Below are 24,363 nucleotides of genomic sequence, written 5' to 3'. Positions count from 1 at the left end.
CCAAGTTAGACCAGAAGAGCTGCTTTAAAAGAAAACTCAGTGGTTTTCAACACACATGAATATGACAAGATCTTTAAACTGATATTCAGTTCAGAATACAGTTTCTTTATTAATTGAGACTCTCCAGGCAACAGTGGTACAAGATAAAATAAAATATATGACATAGAATCCACTGTTGCCTGAAGCACCTCAATTAACTTTCCACAAAATTTCAACTACATACTTAAAGAGAGCATTTTATGATTTTAATGACAATATTCTACATTTCTGATGTGGATAAATTAGTTTAAAGACAACATATTTCAACAAGACTAGAGATTATTATATGCTAGCTATCAGATAGAAAAACTGGTCCTGTACACCCTAGCATTTGCCATTTCCATCTGTGACTCATTTGTGATAGCAGCTCCCTTTTTCCTTCACTTTCTCTAGGTATCTTCTTACCATACAGGTACCCGATATCACATTTAATCCTTTAATATACGTTGATTCTCCCCTACCAACTGGAAAACAACTAACCTCTTCAAGTCTCAGTTAGTCCAACACAGAAGCACTCAGCACACCTTCTCACCTCACCACTGATTTAAGACTACCTTAGTTTCTCCCATTCTCTTTCACAGAAATAAGTCTAGGTGCAGCCTGTGAGGAACTTATCCAAAAATTGGTCCAAGCTAAGACGATGTAAAAAGGCAGGAAAAGGAAGTGCATTAACATCAATTATAATCTGGATCAATTCCTCAATTCAGTTAAAAAAAGCTGGGCTAGAGTAATGGATAAAGATCCATCAGGTTAAAAACAAATGATCAGCAGTAAAACTGCATTTTTGTCAGCTAGAATGGTTTATGTCAATTTAAAGCTTTTCTAGACTACAGTGCTCGTTTTGTTTGATGATGTCTTCAACTACATTTACTATTTGTGCCACTTAACTCACACAATCCCCTTGTTTACTACCAGGAATATTTGTATTTTCCCTTTTTCAACCTGCATAAGCCTCTCTTTTACTCTTCTTGTGCTTCTTTCCCCTTTGAGGAAAAATATATTTAATATGTCTCCATAGCATTTTCCTTCTTCTACGTCTTTTCAGATTTCTAGATTGCCCTTCAATATGTAAAACTACATACAAACACATAAAGGAACTTAATTCAGGCACAGCTGTGCCTCTATTGTTTCTAATAAATAAATAAATAAATAAATAAATAATCTCCTCTAAGAAATGTGCTTGTCATACCTGTGTTTTCGGCAGGTCTTAAATTGGCTAAAGCAACAATCTGATGCCCAGCAGCAACACACTGCATCATATTGTAACAGCTGTCCTTCCCACCACTGTAAGAGAAAGAAAATAGTGGCAATTAAAAGTGCTTCTCAAAGTTTTAACCCTTATGCCTAACTACGTAAAAATTAGTATCATCAGAATTAGTCATAAAGTTTTGAAATAAAAAAAAAGTTGCAAAATATTAGCAGTTTACTATGTATGTGTAGTGCCTACATACAGTATCCATAAAGCACATATCCAGTTCTGAATCTTACTACTAATCTGAGAGTTTCCACAGAGAACAGCCACAGCCTGAAATCCCTTCTGAGCAAGGACTGTTCTCTACTACAAAGATGAATTACTCTGTACTCATTACTAGATACAATGGATTTATAAAAAACAGTATCTGTCCAGAGGGTTACCACCATTAGCAATCTTTTTAAATTAAGACTGTTTATCCTTCATGGGATACTACTTTGCCCTAAGTTGCAACATTTTAAATGTACCTCCCCTTCTCAAAAGCTGCAATTGTTAAAGGCAGTAGATTCAGTTGACACTGCATTGAACATACAAATTTTTTACTGCAAATATAAAAAATACTGATGATTAAAAAAAAAAAAAAAAGGAAAACCAAACAAAAATATTATTCTTTAAGACCAAGGGATGATACTCTAACATGAAGAGTACAGCTATTATTGATATTTATTTAAGATCTACTAAAACTTTTTCTAATATCAGTAAGGAAAGAATCCTGCTCTCCTGGTGCAACTGAAACACACTATTTTTCATAGATTTTAATCACCATCAAAAGAAATACTACAGTCTAACAACAAAATTAAGAGTGCTCTAGAATACACACTGCCAACAAAAATCACATTCAGGCCCACAGCCTTCAAACTACAACTATAGGTGAAGATTCTGTGCAGCTTCTTTAAATGCCCAGGACACAAAAACTAGTCCAAGGAAGCAACTCAAACAGAGATCTAGACCAGCTCTGTAAAACTGCACCTTGCCTTAGAGTCACTGCAACATGGACAGGAGAACAGACAGTACAAGCAATCTTTACTAGAATAGACCACACTATTCCTAACAAACTTCCTCAGAATTTTCAATGTAAAGTTCCCACTTTTATCTATCTTTCCATGCAAGAGCTTGAAAGTGTATTACATGACTGCAACCATGCAGCTATTAGCCTCAATTTCTACTTTAGTACATGCTAAAATGCTGTATGCTGACCTTAATTTGCTGTATAACTCAAACTTAAAGTATAAGTAGTAATAAATAACATGGCATCCTTTCATACTTAAACGATTTTTGTAAAGCAGCTACTTATGTTTCAGTGATATAAAAGTAAATATGATAATAAATAGCTTCCTAATTCGTTATTCCATCTCTACCCGATATTATTCTCGTGCATACCTACAACTTTCTTCTAACCCATTTATGGACAGAAAAAAAATTTCAAAAATCATATGTTCATTAATTCTGGATGCTGTGATTGATAGCTTGAAAATGTAGTTAGTATTCACCTCATAATGGAAAACTTCAGGCTTAACAGAATATTAATGAGACAAAGGCTCTTTTCTTTCTGAATTACTTCATTCTAGAAAATAAAAAGCCTCCTACTAGTTCTGATTTCAACTCCAAACTAAATTTCAGAAAAACGAGAGTAGATAATTGACCATGCTGTTTACAGCATTTTAATATTAAAATTGTTTTAAAATAAAAATTAAAAGGATACTAGAATAAATATATTAATATTTTCAATTAATGTATCAAAAATAATTTAAAAAAACCCAACACATTAAGATGAGGCTACATTCAGATTTCCCACATTTTACCACAAATTACTTGATTGAAATTTGTAGAGTGCTTACTGGATCCCATGCTACTGTACTGTTATTCATTTCCTGCTTTACTTTACCACGGCCCTAAAAACTAACTGTACCAAGAAACAAAACAAAATGGTGCCTGCCTACAAGGCCATCTAATCAAGCTGTAAAGCTCATCACAGTTAAGACCAATGAAGCCAGACAGCCCAGCCTGTGGGAGGAAGGTGGACTCAGCACAGTCTGGTTGTTGTCTAGAAGGTTGTAACACCAAAAAAAAAGAGAGAGAAAAAGTTCTAAGAAGAGAGCTGAAGGCAAGTACTAATGTAGCCTAGGAATTTCTTTTAATTCTCATCATGGAAAAATATCCCAAGGCCTTTTTGTAGAAAACTGTACAAAGTTGGGCGACAGTCAGAGTTAGTTTTGACAATGCTGCAGGTATGTTACCAAAGGCTTATAAACAAAGACAAAAAAGATATGGTAACCATAAAGATACAGGACTACAACAGACTTCTGAACAAAACTGCTTTCTATTGATAAGTGTTAACTATTTACAGTAAGAAAATTCTAGAAGAATGAAAGAGCTGAAAAAATCTTATTTCAGGTAGAAGACTGGCTTTAAACTATCTATGATAGTCTTTAAACTATCTGTGATAGCACAAAACACAATACAGGGTTAACCCCATAAATACCACCTTAAAGCAAGATTATCAACTTTAAGTGAGGCCAACATTTTAGAAGAAAAAGAAACAGGTTAAAGGAGTTTTACTTTTCAAAAGTAAGAAGCCCTTTTCAAATACTTTTTTCCCCTCTGATCTTTGAGGCTAGGTCTGTTACAAAGATTTCAGACACTTTGATGTCTCTTTAAAACTCTTCTTAAAACTATTAGTGAAACTAAATCCATCCTTGTAAAATTGTCCATTAAAATAGCAATTGTGTTAGAAACGTGTTTTTACAATTTTATTTCATCCTGCCTCTTAACACATTCCCCTGCTTAGAGAATACCAAAATAAACAAACCTGGAAGACAAAATCTTTTATATAAAGCAAGAAAAAGCACTGAAGCTTATTTTCCTACTCTGTATTTAAGCAAATCTTGAAAAAATTATATAACATTTGCTCTATTTTTTTCCTCATTGGATGATGTTTGGAATGATTTGCAACTGTTACAGCCAACCCCCAATTTCAACAAGGTTCAATATTAAACATTGCCTGAATGAATGTAATACATTAAATGTTCAGTTCTTAATAAATAGTTACCAGACCCTAAAAAAAAATTACACTGTTCACATCCACACAATCTGTTTCTATATACAGGTTTCTTAACTTGTTGGTTTTTTTTAATTAACTATTATTTCTCAGTAAAAGAACACACCTGTCCTTATTAGAAAACGTTAATCTCTTTCTACCAAAAATACTAAAAAGCCATTTACAAGAACTGTGGAAACTAACAAAAAAGCGGTAGGAGTGTGGGGGAAGCAAATACAGCAGCCCCTGACAGACAGGGTTGTTACCAACTGCAACTATTTAAATTAGTTTAATCTTTTTCAAAATGAGCAAACTGAAATCTCTCTCAAAAGACACTCGAAAAATCTACTGTTAAAGAGTTCAGAAAATGTACCCTAAGAGAGCTTAGAGATATTCGGGAAGGAAAAGCACGTGGAAAGTCAACGGCAAATGAGAACTCGCTCCAGCGGAAGGGCACGCGGCAGCGGCCCCGCACCCCCAGGGACACCCCCAGGGACACCCCCAGGGACACACACCCCCAGGACTCCCACAGCTGCTCCCGCCGGCACCTCCCCGCGAACCCCGGCCCGGCCCCAGGCCTCCCGCCCCACGGCCCGGCACGCCGCGCTGGAGACGGGCAAACTCGGCAGTGCGGGGAACGGGGAGCAGGCGATAGAAGAAAATCGTTTTGAGTGTTGATTCCTGGGTTTTTTTGTTGTTTTCAGGTGGGGTTTTTCGGTTTGTTTTTGTAGTTCTGGAGCGGACAGGGAATAAGGGGAAAGCAGAAGAGAAACTGTCACAGCTTTGCCCTGCCTACAGGCAAGGATCGCCTCACCCAGGCGCTCAAGCGCGGCCGATATACGAGCTGCTCCGCGCCGGAGCGGGCAACGATAGGAAGGGCGCGGGCGGGAAGAGCCAGGGCAGGAGGCCCCCCCGGCGGCGCTGGGTGGAGCGCGGCCCCCGGGCTGTCCCCGAGCGGGCGGGCCCGGCCCCGTCCCGCGCCCTCCCTCTGCCGCAAGCCTCCGCCTGCCAGACGCCCCACGACCGCTCACATCGGTCATTCCTCCGCCGGTTACCTGATTAAAGCCACTACTCTCATGTTGCTCTCGGGCCCGGGGGGGCGAGTAACGCTAACAGGTGTGCGATAGCTGCGAAACGCAGGAGGGAACGAGCCCTCCCGGCCACCCTGGGCCGCACACGCCGCCGGCTCTTCTGTTGCTACCGCTACGGCCTGGCCGCCTCCCCTCAGCGGATCCTCCTCCCCGGGCAGGCCGGGAGAATGCCTGAGCAACCCGGGGGGCACGGCAGGCTATCGCCCCTCCGTGCTCGGGAGGATCACGCTGTCCCTGCCGTGGCCCTACGAGCCTGCCGGAGCGGCGGAGGCCGGGTGCGGCGGAGGGCGGGTGCGGCCCCGACGAGGGCGCGGTGAAGGGCGCGGCCGCGGAGGCAGCGCGCGGGCGCCTATGGAGGGCAGGGCGGCCGCGCCGGTAGGCCCGGGAGCGCCGGCAGCTGCTGTGGCTGCGGTGTGAATGAGGCAGGCGCGGCCGAGGGTTCATCCCAGCGTTCCTACCGCCTTGCCCCTGCCCGCCTTATTGCTTCTGGTCTACTTTGAGCAGCAACGGACTTCTTCTAAGCGATTGGTGTGTAGGGAATGGGAGCGACCGAGCGAGGTTCGTCCCCTTCCCCTCGGGTGGCTGCCGGGGGCACTGCGGGGCGTAGTCAAAGCCGATTTTCAGGGCAGCCCGGGGAAGGGAGGCCGGGGGGGCCGCTGTGAGGGGAGAAAATGCCGCGGGGCTTCAGAAGTCGACGAGAGACAGTCGTAGTGGCGGCTGCGGGAGCCGGAGCCCGGCGTAGGCGATCCCAGCCGCGCTGTCAAGCTGCTCCGCGGCCGAGCTGAGGTGACGTGCAGCGGGCAGCGCCAGGCGCTCACCCGGCGGCCTGTAGCCTCCCGGCCGGCTGCGGAACGGTGAGCTAGAGAGCGGCAGCCCCTCAGCCCGCCCCGTCGTCCCTCTGGCGGGCTGCTGAAGGAGACCCCTTCCGAGGGGCGCGGTGTTTCGGAGTAGTGCCTATCGAGGTGCTGAAGCGGGAGCTGAGCAGCGAGGAAGAGAAGAGCAGACCTCCCGGCTGCCTCGCTGAAGGCCTCAGCACTTGCCTGCGAACACAAAATGACCACCTGTACTGACCAAAAATCTAACTTTGTCATGTGATCTCCTGTTTGGGCCAATTTTCCGAGCAATCCCACTGTTAACGTATAGAACACACATCACTACAGGTGTGTGGGCTGAATCAACGGGAAGCATACCCAGGTGCCCAGTCCCTAAAGCCAAACACAATTTTTTTTCTCCTAAGTCACAGAAAAAAAACTGTGGGCTCCGCCAGCAAAACTGTATTGTTAGACTAACTTTTAAAGAACCTTATACCACCAGATAAACCACTTCTGGGGGTATTGTGGCAGTGCTTTGGGCAGCAGTCTGAGAGCCCACCACTCTCTCGAAGTTGGACTCGGAATCTTAGAAGCCTTTTCCAACCATGACAATTCTGTGACTGTCCAGGCTTTGATGCAAACGACCTGTGGGTCCAAAATGGGAACAGAAAATAACCTGTGTGCTGTTGGTTGCTCACCCTCGCTGGAGCTTGGTGTGCGAGATGAGCAGGGAGAAAAGCAGTGTCAAGGTGAGCCTCCATGCTGCCTGGTTCAGTCAGTGTCTTCATCTGCCGTGCCAGCACTAGTATCCATGACCCAACCTGTAAATTGGCAGGACCAGGCACACTGATCTATGGTTCCTATGAATTGAGTTGCAGCAACTGATGCAACTAACATAAAAAGCTTTGTTCCTCAGGGCTGGTATGAAGGACATGCATTATATGTGATGAGTGCTAATTTATCAATCCCCTATGACGTATAGACCACCATATAACATTCTGTACCATTCGGGCTTTGTGCAAGCCTCTGAAAGATCCTTGCACACAAATTGTTGGGTCTGAAGTTCCCAGCAAGGGAAAAGATGGAAGAAAATAGAGAATAAAATATTGTAACAGAAAGCATTTTGTTTCTAGCAATACATGTAACAAAATAAAAGCCTAGTGAAACAAAAATGTATTTTTTATATATATATATATATACAGCTCATGAAACAGAAAGACCTTTGCTTTGTTTTGTTGTTTTGTTTTTGGATTATTCAACTCTGCACATGATTTTTCACTGGAACTTGTAAAATAGTAGTGGATAATTATGGGGAGATACAAGGTAATAATGCCTTCCTAACTACACTTCTGAGAAGAAATGACAATCATAAAACATTTTTGATAAGTAGTCATGAAGAGGTAGTAATCACAACATGGATTTTTCTCCATAGAAATAATTACAGAAAGCACATGTCTTAAAAAATAAATCCTCGTTTCATGCTTTAGCCATTACAGGCCAGCAGTTACAAGACAAAATATTTGATTTCTATTGGAAATACTTTCAGGACAGTTGGATTTCCTTCTAGCTTAGTGGCAATGGCTTAATGCATCACTGTTAGAAAGCTTTTTCTGCTCTTCAAAATATGGATGATCTGAAAGAGGGTTACTTAGATGTCAAATTCTGATGAAAGGGCAGAGATTTTGGTAGGGGGCTGTGGCTTCTTTTTTTGGCTCAGAAAGGTAACAGAGGCCTGTTTTGAATTAAAACTGTAAATCCAGAGTACTCCTAGGTTTCAGCAGAGATTACTACATTGAGTAAAGCAATACTGAACATGAATAAAGTAACTAAATTAATATGAACTACCAGAACATGAAGTAACAGAAAATAGCCACATCTCTGAGGAGCTATAAAAATGGCAGAATTAAGGTATCTGATTTATTGGGGAAAAAAAAAAAAAAAGGAAGAAGAGATGTATTTTATCATACATCACCTCTCTTTTCTAGGTTTAAATGAAATATTTTCATTTTTTGTTATCACAAAAATAAAAATTCTGCTAGTAGTTGTGAACATTTACAATGCTTAGCAATGATACATGGAAAGTCTAAAAATCATGTACATAAGTTATTCTGCTGCTTTGGAAAATGAAGAGGCCATAAAAACAAGCTTTAATCACACAGCTTTTTAACAAATACTCAAAAGACTTGTAAAGCTCTCTTAAGTAGCACTGTCAGACGATCTGGAAAAGAGAGTAATTCTGAAGTCTCCTTTCAGAGGTCTGCTCTTCTTAATCTATTCTGATACAATGTGGCTGTTTTTTTAGTAGGTGGTTTTATTGCATTCAGTTTTACAGCTTTCAAAAACAAATTTCCACTTAGAAGTCAATTGTTTGAAGTAGAAATTACATGTGACACTGCAGGACCAAAGTCTGCTTCATTTGGATCTTTTGCTTCCATTTGATGTAGACTTCAGTAGTTATTTGCAAAAATAAAAAAGTGGAATTTGGCTCCCAGAATTTGTGAGATATGTCAAAATTGAATTAGTAAAGTGAGGTTTCAAAATAAAAATAAAAAAAAAATCTGTATTTAACCCAAAAAATATGCTAATTTGAAATTATTTTGAATATACTCAGTGAAAAAATCTGTTCACTCTTACTCACCTGATGAAATGGCTCTAGTGTAGTGTCACTGCTCTTAAAAGGTTCTGCCATACAGTAGTGGACAAAAGACAGCGCATCATCTTTCAAGCTGATTGCCTGAAGACATTGTGCTGTACTCCTTCAGCTGCTGAAACAACAAAATTCACCAAAGCTGCCTTTCTTCTCAGGAAAGCTCTGGCTGGTTTGTACAGAAAACCTGCAATGGCTCAGCGCTTCTTTCTCTTTTCTGCCTAGAAAGTTGAAAATAATTATAATGAATTAATATAACTGGAGGAACCTGTCAGAGGATTAAAAATGCAGTGCAGTATCCCTAATGATCTGGAATAGTTAATTAAGTTCTCTTACAAATGAGTTCCAAAAATAACTTACTTTCAGTAAGTTATTCTGAGAAACAGTCACTTTACTGTACCTGAGCTGCAGTGCCTAAAAAGAGCCAATTATCCAGTGATTGGCACTTAAAGGTGAACTGCTGAAGTTCTTAATTAAAAGATTCCCTATTATAATCACCACTAAGTAACAGAATACTGCATATATAAAGCAGATGTAATGTTGGAGGAATATTTCCATTTTGAAACAAAGATTTTGAAAATCATCTCCTTCTTTGCTTACTGTGCCAAGTCTGAAACAGGAATGTTACTGTTTTCATGGGTGTAGCTGGCAATGTGCTGCTCTTGCCCCTCCTTAGGGTGTCCTGTTCTGACTCCCCTGCAGGCAGTGGTGTTTGCCTTATCAAACAGGTGGCAGATAATTTGCTGCTGTTAATACCCAAAGTTGTTTATGTAATACAGAAAAATTACTTGAGATTTTACAGGAGGATACTTCTGTCTTTTTAACTAAGAAACTAGATGCAGGGTTCCTTTAGCTGCCTGTCATTGACAACTTCCCCAAATTTTCACTTCACAGTAAAGAAGATAACAGCTCTTCCATGAGATATACTGGAACTAAATTTTGTGAGGAAACTTTTTGGTTTGGAAGCATGAAATGTATTGACATACTACTAAAATCTGAATGAAAGGAATTTCTCAGGCGGTGTATCTCCCCATCTGGGTGTAGAAGAACTTAAGGTAATTCTGTCTTCATTTCAAGCTCGTCAGATATAAAGAGGATAGCATGCAGTATCCGTGCTCACAGTGCATTATGCCCAAGATCATGCAAGCCACAAAGATTAGCTTGAACCCGTTGTCACACTGTTCACCTCTTTTTAGATAGAAATAGGCATACAGTGGCTTCAGGTATATCTCCAGCCATTCACACAGATATGGCCCCAGTGATCAGTGCTGCATATGAAAGATGACTTAGCAGGCCTATGGGCTTCTTGCTCTTAAGTGCCCCATATAACTAGAAATATATATAAAGCTAATCGTACAGTTTCTGGTTCTGACAAGGCTTGTAATTTTCATGACAAGTTCTGCAGAGCTATTAAGTCCAGCAACTTTACCTTGTCTTCTGTTTAGCATTTAGGAAGTTTCTTAGACTTGTATTTATTAACCGTTGCAGCAGAAACAAATTTAGACTAAGATAGCATTATAAATGTTATTGACTGATGGGTAATGGTCCTTACATGATACCAGTTTTTCTAAGCTTCTGATTGACTTAATTTTCATTACGCAGGGTACCAATCTTCATAATTAAAAGTGTAAAATTAACCTTACAAGGTCATGCCTCTGTCAGAATGACCAGTGTGTTTCCATATCCAACAGGCACTAGCACAAGATAAAAATTAATGTTCACTGGCAGCTGAAAAGCTTTTTCATTTGGCTAGATCTGTTTTCAGTGTTTGAAATTGTAACTTTATTAGTAAAAGCACTACAGTAATTACCACCAAGAGAAAGTGTCACATTTGATTGGCAAAATCCTTCATTTACCTTTTCTACTGTTCAGCTCAGTCCATGGGATTTTAATCTATTTTCTCCATATTACGTTTTTCAGTATTTTCAAGGGGACAAAAAAAATGCTGGTCACCTCCAGCTAACCAGAAGCCTGTAGCAACAAAGGAGTTTCTATTCTATGTATATCTACTTTGATTGCAAAGAAAAAGTTATGTGTGGCTGTTGGATTTACAAATTAAAGAACTTTTATATCCTTATATCTTCTTCTCACTTACAAAGAAAAAAATTGATTATTTAGAAATAAACATTTCCATTTTTAAAGCTGTGTAAGTTTTAAATACAAAACAAATGTGAGGACTATTCTAATATTACATTGAAACAAATGTAGATCAGAGGTGAGTGCATGTGCGGGATCCAAAACCAAGTCCCTGTTATCTAACAAGACATGTTTCCTGTAAAGCTATATAGATGGTGATGAAGACTCTGAAGATGGAAATCTTGGAGCATTTCAGTATGTTAGACGCTGTGGTCTCCTGTTAAAGATTCTAGAGGAGAAGAAAAAGATCTTTTAGACTCAATAATCCTTATAATGTGTTCATCATAGAACAACTTTGAGTCTAGCACTATAGGCTTTAATTTATTGGGAGTTAGCCATCTATTTGGTGGCTGCAAAACACCCAGGAAAAATGTGGTCATGGATAATAACCCATGAGAACAGAGAGAAATTAGATATTCAGTTAATGAGGTTAAGCTACAGTATCTTCTCCATCATCATGAGCCAAACCACTGGGATCCTGTAGGCAGAAATAACTGAGATATTTTTAGCAAGATTCAGGAATTTAGAGAAACAGCTTTCAAAGAAAAGGGTCAGAAAATTTAAATGGTGCAATGAAAATCTAAAAATGAACTATAGCATCTTGCTGTGGTGGTATATAATTTGGGATCATTTCTCACTAAATAGTTCTGCAGTTCATCACTGATTAAGAACATTTGAGTAGGTTAAAGCTGCTGAAGTTTCAGGGGAATAGGCAAACAGCAGCTTTTTTTGGCCCATTTATTTCACTGAAAGATCTCCCCATTCCATAAAATATTTATAACACAGCTTTAAGTAATAAAACAAACTATTTTCTCTCTATTTTGCTGTCCCTATTCTGTTCAATTTTGCCAGTACAAATAATGTTTATAACTTCAATAATCAAAACAGTTTTTAACTGTGTCACATTTAGTACTCTTTTCATCTTACAGTCATATTTTTCAAGGGAGACTTAATCTAGTAAGTATGGAGCTGTTTTGACCTAATTAGCAAAGTAGCAAGTTTAATTTTGAATGACACAGAGAAAGCATTTTGTCACTGAAAAAAACCCAACAAATCAATTGCAACTTTGAATGTCCTGTTGAACTTTATTACATCATGTGTAGTAGAAACCACTGACATAATCCACCTCTGCCTTTGAGACCTCAGGGGAGGGTGGTTGTGACAGTGCCCTTTGAAATAACATTGAAACATCAGCTCCCATGTCAACATCATGCTCTAATCAGTGCAGTCTTTTTTGTTGCAGGGTCTTCCACCTTATAATTGACCCTGACATATGCTATTCACTCTACCCCTTGGCTTTGGACATATAATTCCTGTCATGGTCAATTATTAGGTGATAGAGCCTGCAACTACAGGGACCATTGCTTAAAATCACCCTACACAGTAAACCTTGAAGTGACCAAATTCAAATCTAACTGGAGGGGAAGAGAGGGTCTACTCTTTGATAAAACTAATATTCTTTTCACTTCCATGTAGAAAAATGTCAATTTCCATCACCCTGTGCATTACTGAGACAAATGGTGACAGTGCTATTTCTGAAACAGGTTAAGGAAAAGTACAAAAGCCTTTACCAAGCTCGACATACCCTGAAATGAGGAAATTGTCTGTACAAGCATACAGTATGCATAAAAATTAGATTTCTCTACATTTGAAAGGCAGATGAGAGTTTAAGAGTGACAAGTGGGCAAGTGCTAAAAATCAGGGCATGTTACTTCCTTTCCAACACTGCTTTGTCTGTATGCTTTCTTTGATGTTGTTCAAGCTTTGAAGTAAATAAATACTTTGCAAGAGTCTGAAAGATATTTCTGATTACTATATTGATAAGATCTGGTTTTGAACAAAAAGATCTCCCCTAGTTGTCCCATTGGTTCTGTAATGCCTGAGAAATCAGGCAAAGACAAAAAGCAGGACACCCGATCTATGACTTTTTTAAAAAAAATCAGGTTTGCAGTCCTTGTGTTACTGCAATAACATTACAGAATTGTTACAACTTGAAGGCTAAGAGCTGAGACAGGAGCAAAAGTTTACCGTCCATCTGCAGAGATTTACTTGAAAGGCCAGGTTGTGAATCATGGTTTCATTTTACAGATTTTCTGGCCATAGTCACCTATACCATTAACCCAGAGGGACAGCTCTCTTTTTTTTTCTTTATTTTTTTCTTTTTTTTTTTTTTTTTATGAAAGGAATTTTAATAATCTCTAATATTTTAATATCTTTCATTTTATTTGTTTCACTGTTGGTAATTTACTTAATTATATTGTACCTAAGAAACTGAGCTCAGAAGTAATCCTTAAAAGACCTGTGCAAATCTGCTGAGTCTTACAGGTAATACAAAATACAATCTTCTGAAAAATATTATTTGGTACTGGCTTATTAAATATCTTAGCCTGAATAGACAAAGCTCTGATTAACATTCATACAATTATCTAAGTCTTTTAAAATCCTATCTGCAAAATTTGTCTTAATGATCTATAAGTAGCATAACAATCCTAATAAATACCAAGCACATACAATGCAAGTGCTTTTAATTTAAACCATACTGCTGATTAATGGAGTATTCTGTAACTGTTGTACATGTTCTGTATTTCAACTGCACAGTCATCTTAAGACTTGAACACTTTCCTGCTGAAGGACACAGTCCTGCATATAGCTGGGAACTGTTACTCCAGAGACTACTGTTACTGTGCATGGTATCCAAACAAGTCAGCTTTGGAAACTACTGATGTAGCTACGTCTGGGTAACTTTACCAGAATGTGTAACCTAGCTCAGGTGTTAGCAAGACAAAAATGTATAGTTACTGAGCCTATTAATATATGCAAATACCAAATATCTACACTTTCATAATAATAATTTTTAAAAATGCTGTTCTAACAAACATGCTTTTATCTGTGCTGCATACATGACATGACATTCTAAATGCTATTTTGTAGAAACGTTAATTCAGCTTTCAGAAGTCTTCAGTCTGTGAAGGAAGGAAAGTAACTCCTGTCTGGTTTATGGCTTAAAGTATGATCAAATATTCTAACAAGGCTCTGGGAAGTACTCATTTCAATATATATAGTGTATTTTTTAAATATTTCATCTCTATACAGGTCTCATCATCTAAATAAGTGGAGTAATCCCTATTGTGCTGAATATGCAGAGGCAGTAGAGCCCAAAAATACTGGGATAGCACCACTGATAAGAATCTTGGAATTTTATTCTCTGGTCAATAACTTGTTGATTGTTGCATGATCATTCGTGTGACTTCAGCTGCTCTTTGTTTCAGTTTCTCTGTCTGTAAAGTGAACATAGCTACACCTTGCAGAGTATTTTGAGATTCAAAGGGGTTTACAACCACATAAGATAGAAAACACCATTGTAGTAAGTATAAAACAAAGAGGTTTTTCAGGAATCTTTTAGCTCAATTGTTTCAAAGATCGGTCCCTAACATTCAGATTATGACAACTGAAATAAATTAAGTCTGATGAATAAGACCATTTAGAATCTTAGAAACTTGTAAGATTAGCTTTTTTTTTTTTTTTTAATATTTGTATGAAGGTTCTTCTGGGGAAGTATGCAGAGACATCAGTTTAAATCTCACCACGGCAACTGATTTTTCTGTGCCCTATTAGTAACATATTTGCAGAACTGCCAGATGGGGAGAGAAACTGCAGGGAGAAAATAATGGTCAGGTTTGTAGTACAACAAGAAAAAAGGGTCAGACATTAGATACATTATTTTAAAAACATATTTTGACTAACTTTAAGCGTTTATCAAACTGCTTAAATAAAAGCTTTGCATTGATCTGTCTACAAGAATGACAAAATTAAAAAGTGAAAAAAAATCATATAGCTAAATATTACACAAATCCTAACCAAATACAATTAATATAGAATATAAAAATGATAAATATTAAATGATAAATCTTGTAGCAATATGAGAGTCAGAAGGTTTCTATGAGCTTTGCAGTAAAGATTTCTAATGGGGTCTATCCAGTCTCTCCTTCTTCCATTACAGAGAAGACTGGTAAAAAAGCAGAGCTTTGAAAAATTTTATTCTCCCAGGCTCCTTTGCAAGAGCATTGAAAACAAACATTTAAAGACAGTGAACTTGCAAAGCTTCAGTGTATTTTTAAACCCATTTTCAGGCAGTATTAGATCAACAACAGAAATAATTGCTGTCAGTTTGTACTTTTTGACCAATAATTCTCAGTATTTCCTACTAGAAACTTGAGTGATGCAAATGACCTTATTTTTACAGCATGCTTTTATTAAATAGTTTATTATTTTGGCAGACTAATAAAGATTTTGGTATTTGCTTTTATTTGCAATAATATTACCACCACATAAAAAAGGATTTTATGTTCTTTTTGAGGAACAAGGAGGATAAAAGTGTTGATGGATAGTGCAACTAAGGCATCAGCAATGAGCTGGAAATGAGACACATAAATATGAAAGCAGAGCTAAGAAAATAGAACTGCACCCTTGGCCTTTCTTAAAAGAACACGTACATGCCATGGTTCATTCATACAGTTACAGAAACTCCTTTTGTTTTCAGTCAGTGAATATATGCAAAGACTAAAATATTACTAGGATTTTCAGTTGTTTGGTATATTTTTGTTGTTGATATGGTCATGAAATATTTCCAAATATTTAAATAAATGGCTGTTGATAATGATGATGATTTTTAGAAGATTTGTATTTTATTTGAAGTATAATTTTGTCCCTTTTTTTAGACAAAGGTGGTAAAACAGTATCAGTTTTTAGTTTTCCCTTTTTTGCCCCCAAACAGACCTAATTCTTCCAAGACCAAAGAGCAGAGACCTAGTAGCCAGTTTAGACAATCACACACAAATTTTAAGAACAAAATTACCAGTCCTCTAATCAAAAAAAGCCTAGATAGCATATAATAGCATAGAACTTATTGTATCTTGAGTGAGGGGGTTTGTTTCAGATCAAAAACATCGTGACTACAGTATTCATTCTGCAATAATCTGAGCTCATTAAAAGCTGCTGGTATTGGAGGTGGAGGGTATTCAGCAGTGTGTAAGAGTTGCTCCACATCTTTTGTAATCTGAACCTTAATTTCTTAAGGTAAGGAATATATGTATTCAAACAAATAATTTGATATGCCTTAGAAACAAGGATAATCACTTGACTGAGGGTACTTAAGATCTGAATTTTATGTATAATTGCCCCTCAAGAAGACAGCCAATGCAGAAAAATAGGAACAGAGCAAATGCCATGTGAAAAAAAGGTAAACAGGCAAAAAAATTTGCCTCTTTGGAAATTTTTATGTTCCATTTGCCTTTTTTAAGGCAAATAAGTCAGTAAGAAGGAATCATGAAGTATGAGTTTCATAGAAGAATAAATCTAACAATTAATTTTATGTCAGGGTTTAAGAATCAAAAAACTGCTTATGCCCATTGCCAGTCATTCACTCCCTGTCAGTAGTAGTTCACATCTTTCCTGGGATGGCATCCAACCACAGTGGCATCTAAAATATAGCAGGCTATATTGTTACAGTTGGAGGTGAAATCGAAAGTTGCACCAAACATAAGTGACAAATTCACATTGCTCAGTGTTGCCTAGCAATAAGAGATGAGTTTGTTATGAACGCTGATTCTATCCATCGCAAAGGGGCTTTGTATTCAAACCAAAATACCACTACTCGTGCAGGAAAAAAGGGGCAAAAACAGAGTGGGCAGAAGGAGGAAACAGTCGTGGTAGTACTAAGCATTTCCTGAATTTCAAGTTTCCTCTCATTGTCCCTTTGAGAACTGCTCAGGAAGGGAAAGACAGCATCTGCCTCTATCTAAACACTTATTATTGGCCAGGTAGGTTGTAACCACTCTTAATCACCATTTTGAATTCCCTTAGTGGTGCCATTTCATTAGTAATGCACTTGTAGCCCAGAAACTTCAAATACACAAAATCTTCACAGAATATTTTCAGGCACTGCTCAGTATTTGTTTTGGGCTTTTTTGTTTGTTTTGTTGGGAGTGTTTTTTTTATTGTTGTTTGTTTTGTTGGTTTGGTTTGGTTTTTTGTGGGTTTTTTTTACAGGAAAAGGACAAGACTTCAGGGAGCTTTCCCTGCTCAGATACCTTGCTGTTTTCCTTTTTAACCACTGTTTCTACGGGAGAACACTTATTTCTGTCTCAGATATTGCACTATGTCTCTCAAGGTATTAAATACCTAACTGTCAAGATAAACTGGATTTTCAAGAAATATTCAGGTATCCTTGAGGAGCTTACTGGCTATGCACCCATATTTTTAAGCACCTAATAAATTTTTAAAATCCACACAATAGCTCCTATTAAAAAAACTCCAATAACTGATCTGTTTCTGTGCTTTTATGCCATCTGCATTTTTGACAACTGAATATTTTTGACAACATGGTCCATTGTGCCTAAGTTCACATCATTTTCCTCTCTTTTTTTAAAAAAAAACATCACATGACTATATATATGACAGGAAAATGGGTTATATCACACGTTTTGCTTTACAGATTGGGGTTCACAGTGCATTTTTTTAAGTGAAAAAAATATACAAGAAATTTTATTATAAGGATGCATTTATATTATAAATATAAGAGATTCACAAAATGCTGTTTAAGTCTAGTACATCAAATTTACAAAACAGCTGTGATTTTAAGAAGCTTTAGAAACAAATACAGAAGCCGAGGATGAAGTGTAGAAATATAATTTAGACAAAATAGGATGAAATCTAGATAAAAAATTTTCTCCTTTAAATTTGTGAAATGGTTAATTAAAAATGCTAATGCAGAAGTATCTTCTTAGCGTACATGTTCACCTAGCCAAATTAACTGAACCTGTAAAAAATTGAGAGCTGAATTTTTATATTTTATATGCAAAATGGAACTATTGTCTCAGATTCTCAGTTATACAGTGAGCTTCGCAGGTACAAAACCGCGGTACTTACATTTTGTAAATGTTTTTGTAGAACCTTTAGTAACTTTGGTCCTTTCTTTATTTCAGATTCAACGTGTTACAAACAAACATATTCCACCTGTTACAACAATCTGGCATATTACTTTCTTGATACGTGATGATACAATACCTCTCAGGTTTGCTGAGTAGCAAAGAGAAATGTAAGCAAATGAAAAGGTTTTCCACTTTCACAGTTTTTTTCTGCTTGGGGTTCTGTTTGTCTGAGAACTGTATGAATAGAAGCCATATTTTATAGTATTTCTTTAACCTCTGCCATCTGGTGCAGGTTAGTTTTTCCACTGCCAACATATCCTAGAGGCCCCAGTACCAAAATGTTTAATTTCTAAGTAAACATTTGGACTTTATAAATCCAGTTAAAAAAATAGAGCATTATTTTTTTAAACTATATATTGCATTTGCCACTAGGGATGACATTAATAAACACATGGGCGAGTATGTGGGTTTAAAGGCTTCTGGCCTTGACTTTATGTTCTGTAGCAGAGCTCCCGAGATGTTGGGTCAACCAACATCTTTAATCACTGAGTCATGTTTATTTATCATGAAGGAATTTGCATATCCCCAACTGACCTGAAGTCTGAAGTTGTATCAAGAGATTTGCACCACCATAGGCAAAACCTTCCGAATCAAGCATGTTTTCAGGCAGATCATACCCATGCCGAAGCTGAAGCTTTAGGTACTCAATTTTTTTAATATAAACTAAAGTTACTTCACTGCAACAAGAGAGGATTGTTGCTACAAAACAATTTGGGCAAGTAGTTAACCACTTTAAAAATAGGGAATGCAATAACCGTACCTCCAGCAACTTCCTGACATTATATCAGAGGGAAAAAAAAATCCATAAAAGTGTGTAAAAAATTATACTACCAAGAGAATAAAGTTCTTTCTAAATTTACAAAAGCATAATGTTACATTCTGTACTGGACATCAAATTATCAAATCTTAATTTGAAATCATGCAGTAACATTGATTGTCCCAAGTTGATCTTTAGTTCAAGTGAAAAATTAAAAAAAACTTGCATCTTGCTTCGCCATAGAGAGTTCATCTTAATCAGTATTCTTCAGAGGCAAACAGTCACTGAGGAAAAGGCACAGGGAAATACGGCTGTAGAGATAACAGAGGAGAACATTTAAAGTTGTGTATAAGCAAGATCTGAAAGGGTAAGAAGAGGAAAGTAAATATCTTGTTACTTAATTCTTGTTTAGGAAAAGGTCTGGGGAAAAAAACCTTAGGAAGTCCCACTGCTTTCAAATGTCCATCTAGGTAAAAATATGGGGGGTTTGTGTTGATCCCTAAATTCTGAAATATAAGTGATAGTGTCTTTTGCCACCTTCTCCTGAAGACTTTCATACTCCTGAAGAGCATTCAGCAACATGCTTTTGGCAAGCCTTTTCATTCTTCTGATGAAAATTCACAAAAAATCTTTACTTCTTACTGTTTATTCACTTTCAAATTAAACAAGGGTTAATAAAAACAAAGAAAAGTAAATTATCTAATTCACAAGTGGGTTTTTTTCTGAGCACAGAAGTTATGGCCATTTAATTGAATTCATGTAGAATTCAACTAGTTTAGTCAGAGCAAGCTGGTAATGAAGATTCACAATATTTGTTGAATTTAAATGATAATTCTCCTGGGCCATTGCTGAACAGTATGGATGAAGAGATGATGTATCACCTTTCATTAAATTCTGTATTATTTTGCAAGACCACTAATTGCACTTCTTTTAAGATGCTTAAGTTATAAACAGCAGCATCTGGGGAATGAACATCCTGTCTCTATCATGTGGTACTGGCTTCTTCTGCCTGGACAGACAACTGTTTGGATTGCCACAGTATGAGTCATCAGAACTGATAAATCAGTGCCCACTCTACAGTCTGTTTAGTCGTCAATGAAACTTGTTTGGTTTATTTTAGTAATTTTCTGATACTAGCTTTCTTTGAGAGCATTCACATTTTTCACTGTTGTCTTATATTGAGGTGACAGCCTAGACAAACCCTGAAAGTTTTACCTCTATTTCTTAGTAACCATTGATTACGAAGCCCAGCAAACCTATGCTCGGATTTGTGTTGCACCTGAACTTTCCCTCTCTTCTCAGCACCTCTTACCAGTCAGCTCACTCTCTTGATACCCTCTGATTGTAAGTGAGCTCCAGCCTGGATGTCCCGTGTCCAGCCAGGCATTTTAATTATTGGCATAGAGTGGGTTTATCCTTAAGAAACCGGACATGCACTGTGGGTCCAACCTTTTAATCTGCCCTCTTCTGCCACAGTTTTCCCTGTAAACTTTTGGTCAATGTAACTTAATTTTTCAAAAGTCTGAAGATCACAACATGCCTGCAGGTTTTGTGAACATAAACATTTGTGTGAGAATTAAAAAATAAAAAATCAAAGTCAGAGCTCCAGCAAGGAAAACTAGTTAGTAGTTAGTTGCATATTTGGCCATTCATTAAACGTACAGTGCACAGCCTGCCACAACACTGTGCTGCTGTTTGCCACACCAGTAATAAAAGGATATAGGAAGAATCTGGGAGCAATTTTAATGAAATTACATCTTTTTTTGTTGATATCATAAATCTGGAAGTTAAAATGGTCCTAATTCACAACCTACCCCAGAAGACATTGGAGAGGAGGAACCTCAGACTAAACTCTAGCATACAGATTGTACTGGTAGACGTAACTCCTTCTGAAGGACAGGTTCTGGGCTCTGACTTTCTTCTCTGTTTTTCCTACTTAACAGCAGGCTTCTCTATTTTCACTGCCATAAATCCTGTTCCTATTTGTCTGCAGCCAGTCTCTCTGCCACGCGTGGGCTAAGGGTTTCACTTGGCAGTAGTGCCACTTTAGGTACTGAAGTGCTTGGCTTTGTGATGCAATTGTGAGGCCCTACGTGTTTCTAAAAGCATGGCTGTGGTTCTCATGTGCACTGTGAGCAACCCAATAGAATTGAAACTCTATCTGTAAATTCTATATCAAAGTGAATTTACCTAGAGATGCAAAGTGGTATAGAAATAAGTGGATTTATATCAGGAATAAATTGTTCCATGATTTAGATTGTTATGTTTGCTGAATACTCAAGTCCTTACCTAATACTTTTCTGGTTTTCATAAATGTGATAAACCCACAGGGGACACATCATCACACATGTATATGTTGTCTATTTTTATTAGGTGACTTATGCATGAAGAGCAAATAGAACTACCCTGAAGATCATACATAACATGTATCTGTCCATGAAGAGTGAATACTAAATAGTCTCTGGAGCTTGGCAGAAGGTTCATTCAACGGCCATCATGAACTTTGCATACTTTTGTTTATTGTATAATAAGTAGTCAAATACATTTTCAGACACTAGAAGTGCATTTTTCTATAATACAAATTTTTAAGCAGGTTTCTTGGCATGCATTTTGTTTGTACTGTGCTTGAGGTTGTTTACAGCATTAGTGGTTTGTGTGTTTGTGCATGTTTGCATTCTGTCTGTTTATGAAGTATTTCACTGGTACCCTTACACAGCATGTGGTCGGTTGAAGAATATTTTTGGTAGTGTGTGTAGTCATGATGCATTTTGCTGAAAGGCTTTTACACTAAGGCGGGTTAAACACTGCTTATCTGCAGTTGTGTAAAGACAGCCTTGAATGTTGTACTTGTCTTCATACAAGTTGGATAGAAAAAACCCCTGCACCATTTTAAAGATGAAAGTGTGAGTTGGTGCCAATTTTTCCAATAATCATGGCAGTTTGGTATTTTTATGAGTTACATAAAGATAGGACAATTCTATTAATAACTGGAATGTTGGTATATTTTTATTATCCTAGATGTCAAAAATAATTAACAGATTACTCATTATATTATAATACTACCATGTGTGTAAATAATTTCTAAAATTAACTACAGAAGCAAAACCAAACCTCTAATGGGTAATTTTGATCGCTTCAGTCTGTAATTGTCAGCTAAGTACAGGCAATACTTTCAATACCCACAGACAGGGTTGTGAAATCGATCTCTGAAGAACACTGGAGTTAGAGTGTTAGTTGATATTTTTCCTGGTGTTTTGGAATTATAAGTTGTTCAGCATGTGTCTAACAAGACATTACAGGAATGCTATTTGCAAAACATGTAGATGCTGAGCAGCTCTAGTTACTTAAAGGTATCCATTCAGTAACGATTTTGTGAACACTACAGAATAAAATATTGGGGCTTTATTTATCTGCCTAACTGCTACTTAAGAATGTAATTCCCATTAATACTGTCCTACAGTTAAAGAAACTACTTCTGCAGGAATTATCGTGAATATGCATGAAACTTAAAAGAAACAGAGCTGACCTATAATAAATGCTCATGAAAATTCTATCTTATTACTATTTTTGCTAAAGTTCCTCACAGGTAATAAACACCAGATATCAACCCCATAATGTTTTCACACAAGTATACCTGTGTTCTTCCTACAAACATAATAGTAGACAATTTTCTAATACTTCTTTTACATTGCTCAAGTGTGCATTTATGAGAGCTTAGATTCATGTCATTAAGATTATCTGGCTTTGACTATGAGAATAAAATTAATGAATATCAATGAAAACATTTCATTTATGTTGTACACATTTTTTATCTGCTTTCTGAATACAAAATATTACACTTCTGTATAATTTTTAACACCATGCTGTGCTGAGCAACTATAGTTGCTTTTTATGTATAGTTCTGTAACATACATTGAGACCTTTGCTTAAGAATAATGATTTAAGTGACTTTAAGTGAATTAGAAATAAGATAGCTGAAGGTGGAATTCAGACCCTCTAGCTGTTCTTTCTTCTTGTAACATGCCATACCTATGTTATTCCTGAGAAACCTAAATTCAATCCACAGAAAATAACATTTCTGTGCCTCAAGACATAAGCGCCATTCATACATTCATACAGAAATGAGAAGCAAAATGTGTACAGAAAGTAACTTTCCATCTCATGACAGTAGCAGCAGGTTCATAGTGTCAAAAAGAAAAAAATATTATGAAAGGAAGCCATGACTGACAAAGTGAACTGCGGTTCATCTGCAGGTTGTACAACTTCAATTCACTAACAAAGCAGTGGTATTCTTTTTTTCATGAAATAGTATTTTACAGTTAACAAAGTGAAAATTATAAAAAGTTCCTTCTTATCACCACAATATACTCGTTTTAAAATAAATGTTTATGCATTGTATAAATTCATAGATCCTGACATCTATGTACGTATTCTGCCATATTTTAAATTGGGAGCAGAGGCTATTAATAATAGCTGAAAGATGATACAAATGACTGAATTTTGCAATAATTTATGTGGAAATGTGTATCCCTGCAGAATCAATGCAAAAAAAAAATTCCAAATAATCACTATATAAGGGGTACTATACTTCTATGAATTAATATGCAATATTTTATAAGATTTAGACTATGTATTCTTTGTTATTGTATAGTGGTAATATGCATAGCATATTGAAAATGCACACAAACTATGTATACATTATTGTTGTTGTTGTTATTATTATTATTTTCCATATTCTATCTATACATAGGTTGTGTCTTTCAGTTCTTGTTTTTATATAAGTCAGGAGGGATTCCAATAATGTCAGTGCTTAAAATGTTGTATGAGGTTATCATCAAGTCCATTAAATATAGTAAACACATATTAACATTTAAGAGATGAGCCAAGACAATACTTAACTACTTGTTTTGGGCTGTGTCCAAATACTGACTGATATGCTAACCACTCACAAGTATAGTATTTTGATAATATTCCTCAGCAGATGTAATGTTGTAAAGAAGACCTATATGACTTGGGTGTTCTTGAAAATGGAACTTAACTTCTATGTTATTTAAATGTATTCAACATTTTAGCCTTAATATTCTATTTTGTGCTTCCAGTACAGTAAGAGTACTGCTGGAACAACAATTTAACTTCCAGGAAAGTTCAGCAGATCTTTTGGGACCTACAGCGTGAGAGAAGTCAGGCTCTGTTCAAGTAAGCCTGATGTTCATAACCCCCTAGAAAGCATTTTAAACCCTAATAAAATATATTTGATTTTGCAAACAATATTACAATTATTGTCTAAAATTTTGCTTCTAGTATATGAAAATATCCCACGGGATGGAAAATATGTTCCGCTTCATTATATGTATTGGCTTCAGACATCATTACCCACTAAAAGCCACTTCAGTTCCAGGTGTGACTATTTGCTATATAAGAAATCAAGCAGCTAGTTAACTATCCACTTTAAAAATAAAATTTTGTCCTTAAGAGAAGAGGAGGAAGACACTTTCAGTGATATTTCCAATGTACTGAAACTTCTTGCTTCACATAATATTCCAAAACCTTGCTTTTTCTCTTGGAACTGGGTCAGGGTTTTTCTAGCCTTGATAGAATTGGCA

General features: G+C 37.2%; 1 protein-coding gene and 1 long non-coding RNA gene across 5 annotated transcripts in view; one reads left to right on the top strand and one right to left on the bottom strand.

Moving 5' to 3' along the window:
• Nucleotides 1–5,551, bottom strand: part of DPH6 (diphthamine biosynthesis 6) — a 196,786-nt gene extending 191,235 nt beyond the window's left edge. For 2 of the 3 annotated variants that reach the window (XM_051621258.1, XM_051621262.1), the window contains exons 1-2: nt 5,384–5,551; nt 1,229–1,323 (exon numbers count right to left, since the gene is read on the bottom strand). In XM_051621258.1, coding sequence (XP_051477218.1) covers nt 1,229–1,323; nt 5,384–5,406 — 118 coding nt within the window. In that variant the 5' untranslated portion in view covers nt 5,407–5,551. Of the gene's footprint in view, nt 1–1,228; nt 1,324–5,142; nt 5,218–5,383 lie in introns of those variants that run through there. The other variant, XM_051621261.1, reaches the window with a different exon arrangement.
• Nucleotides 5,552–5,804: 253 nt separating this feature from the next.
• LOC127385475 (uncharacterized) lies at nt 5,805–23,991 on the top strand. Of its 2 annotated transcripts, XR_007889681.1 has the most exons (4): nt 5,805–6,980; nt 9,773–9,933; nt 17,998–18,110; nt 21,134–23,991. It is a non-coding gene; the product is annotated as an uncharacterized LOC127385475 (long non-coding RNA). The 2 variants fall into 2 exon arrangements; XR_007889682.1 differs by lacking the exon at nt 9,773–9,933.
• The last annotated feature ends 372 nt before the right edge of the window (nt 23,992–24,363 follow it).

The sequence above is a fragment of the Apus apus genome, chromosome 5 (assembly GCF_020740795.1).
Source record: "Apus apus isolate bApuApu2 chromosome 5, bApuApu2.pri.cur, whole genome shotgun sequence".
In the NCBI taxonomy this organism is placed as follows: domain Eukaryota; kingdom Metazoa; phylum Chordata; class Aves; order Apodiformes; family Apodidae; genus Apus; species Apus apus.
The sequence above is the reverse complement of the archived record's forward strand: the minus strand, read 5'-3'. Positions and strand labels throughout refer to the sequence as shown.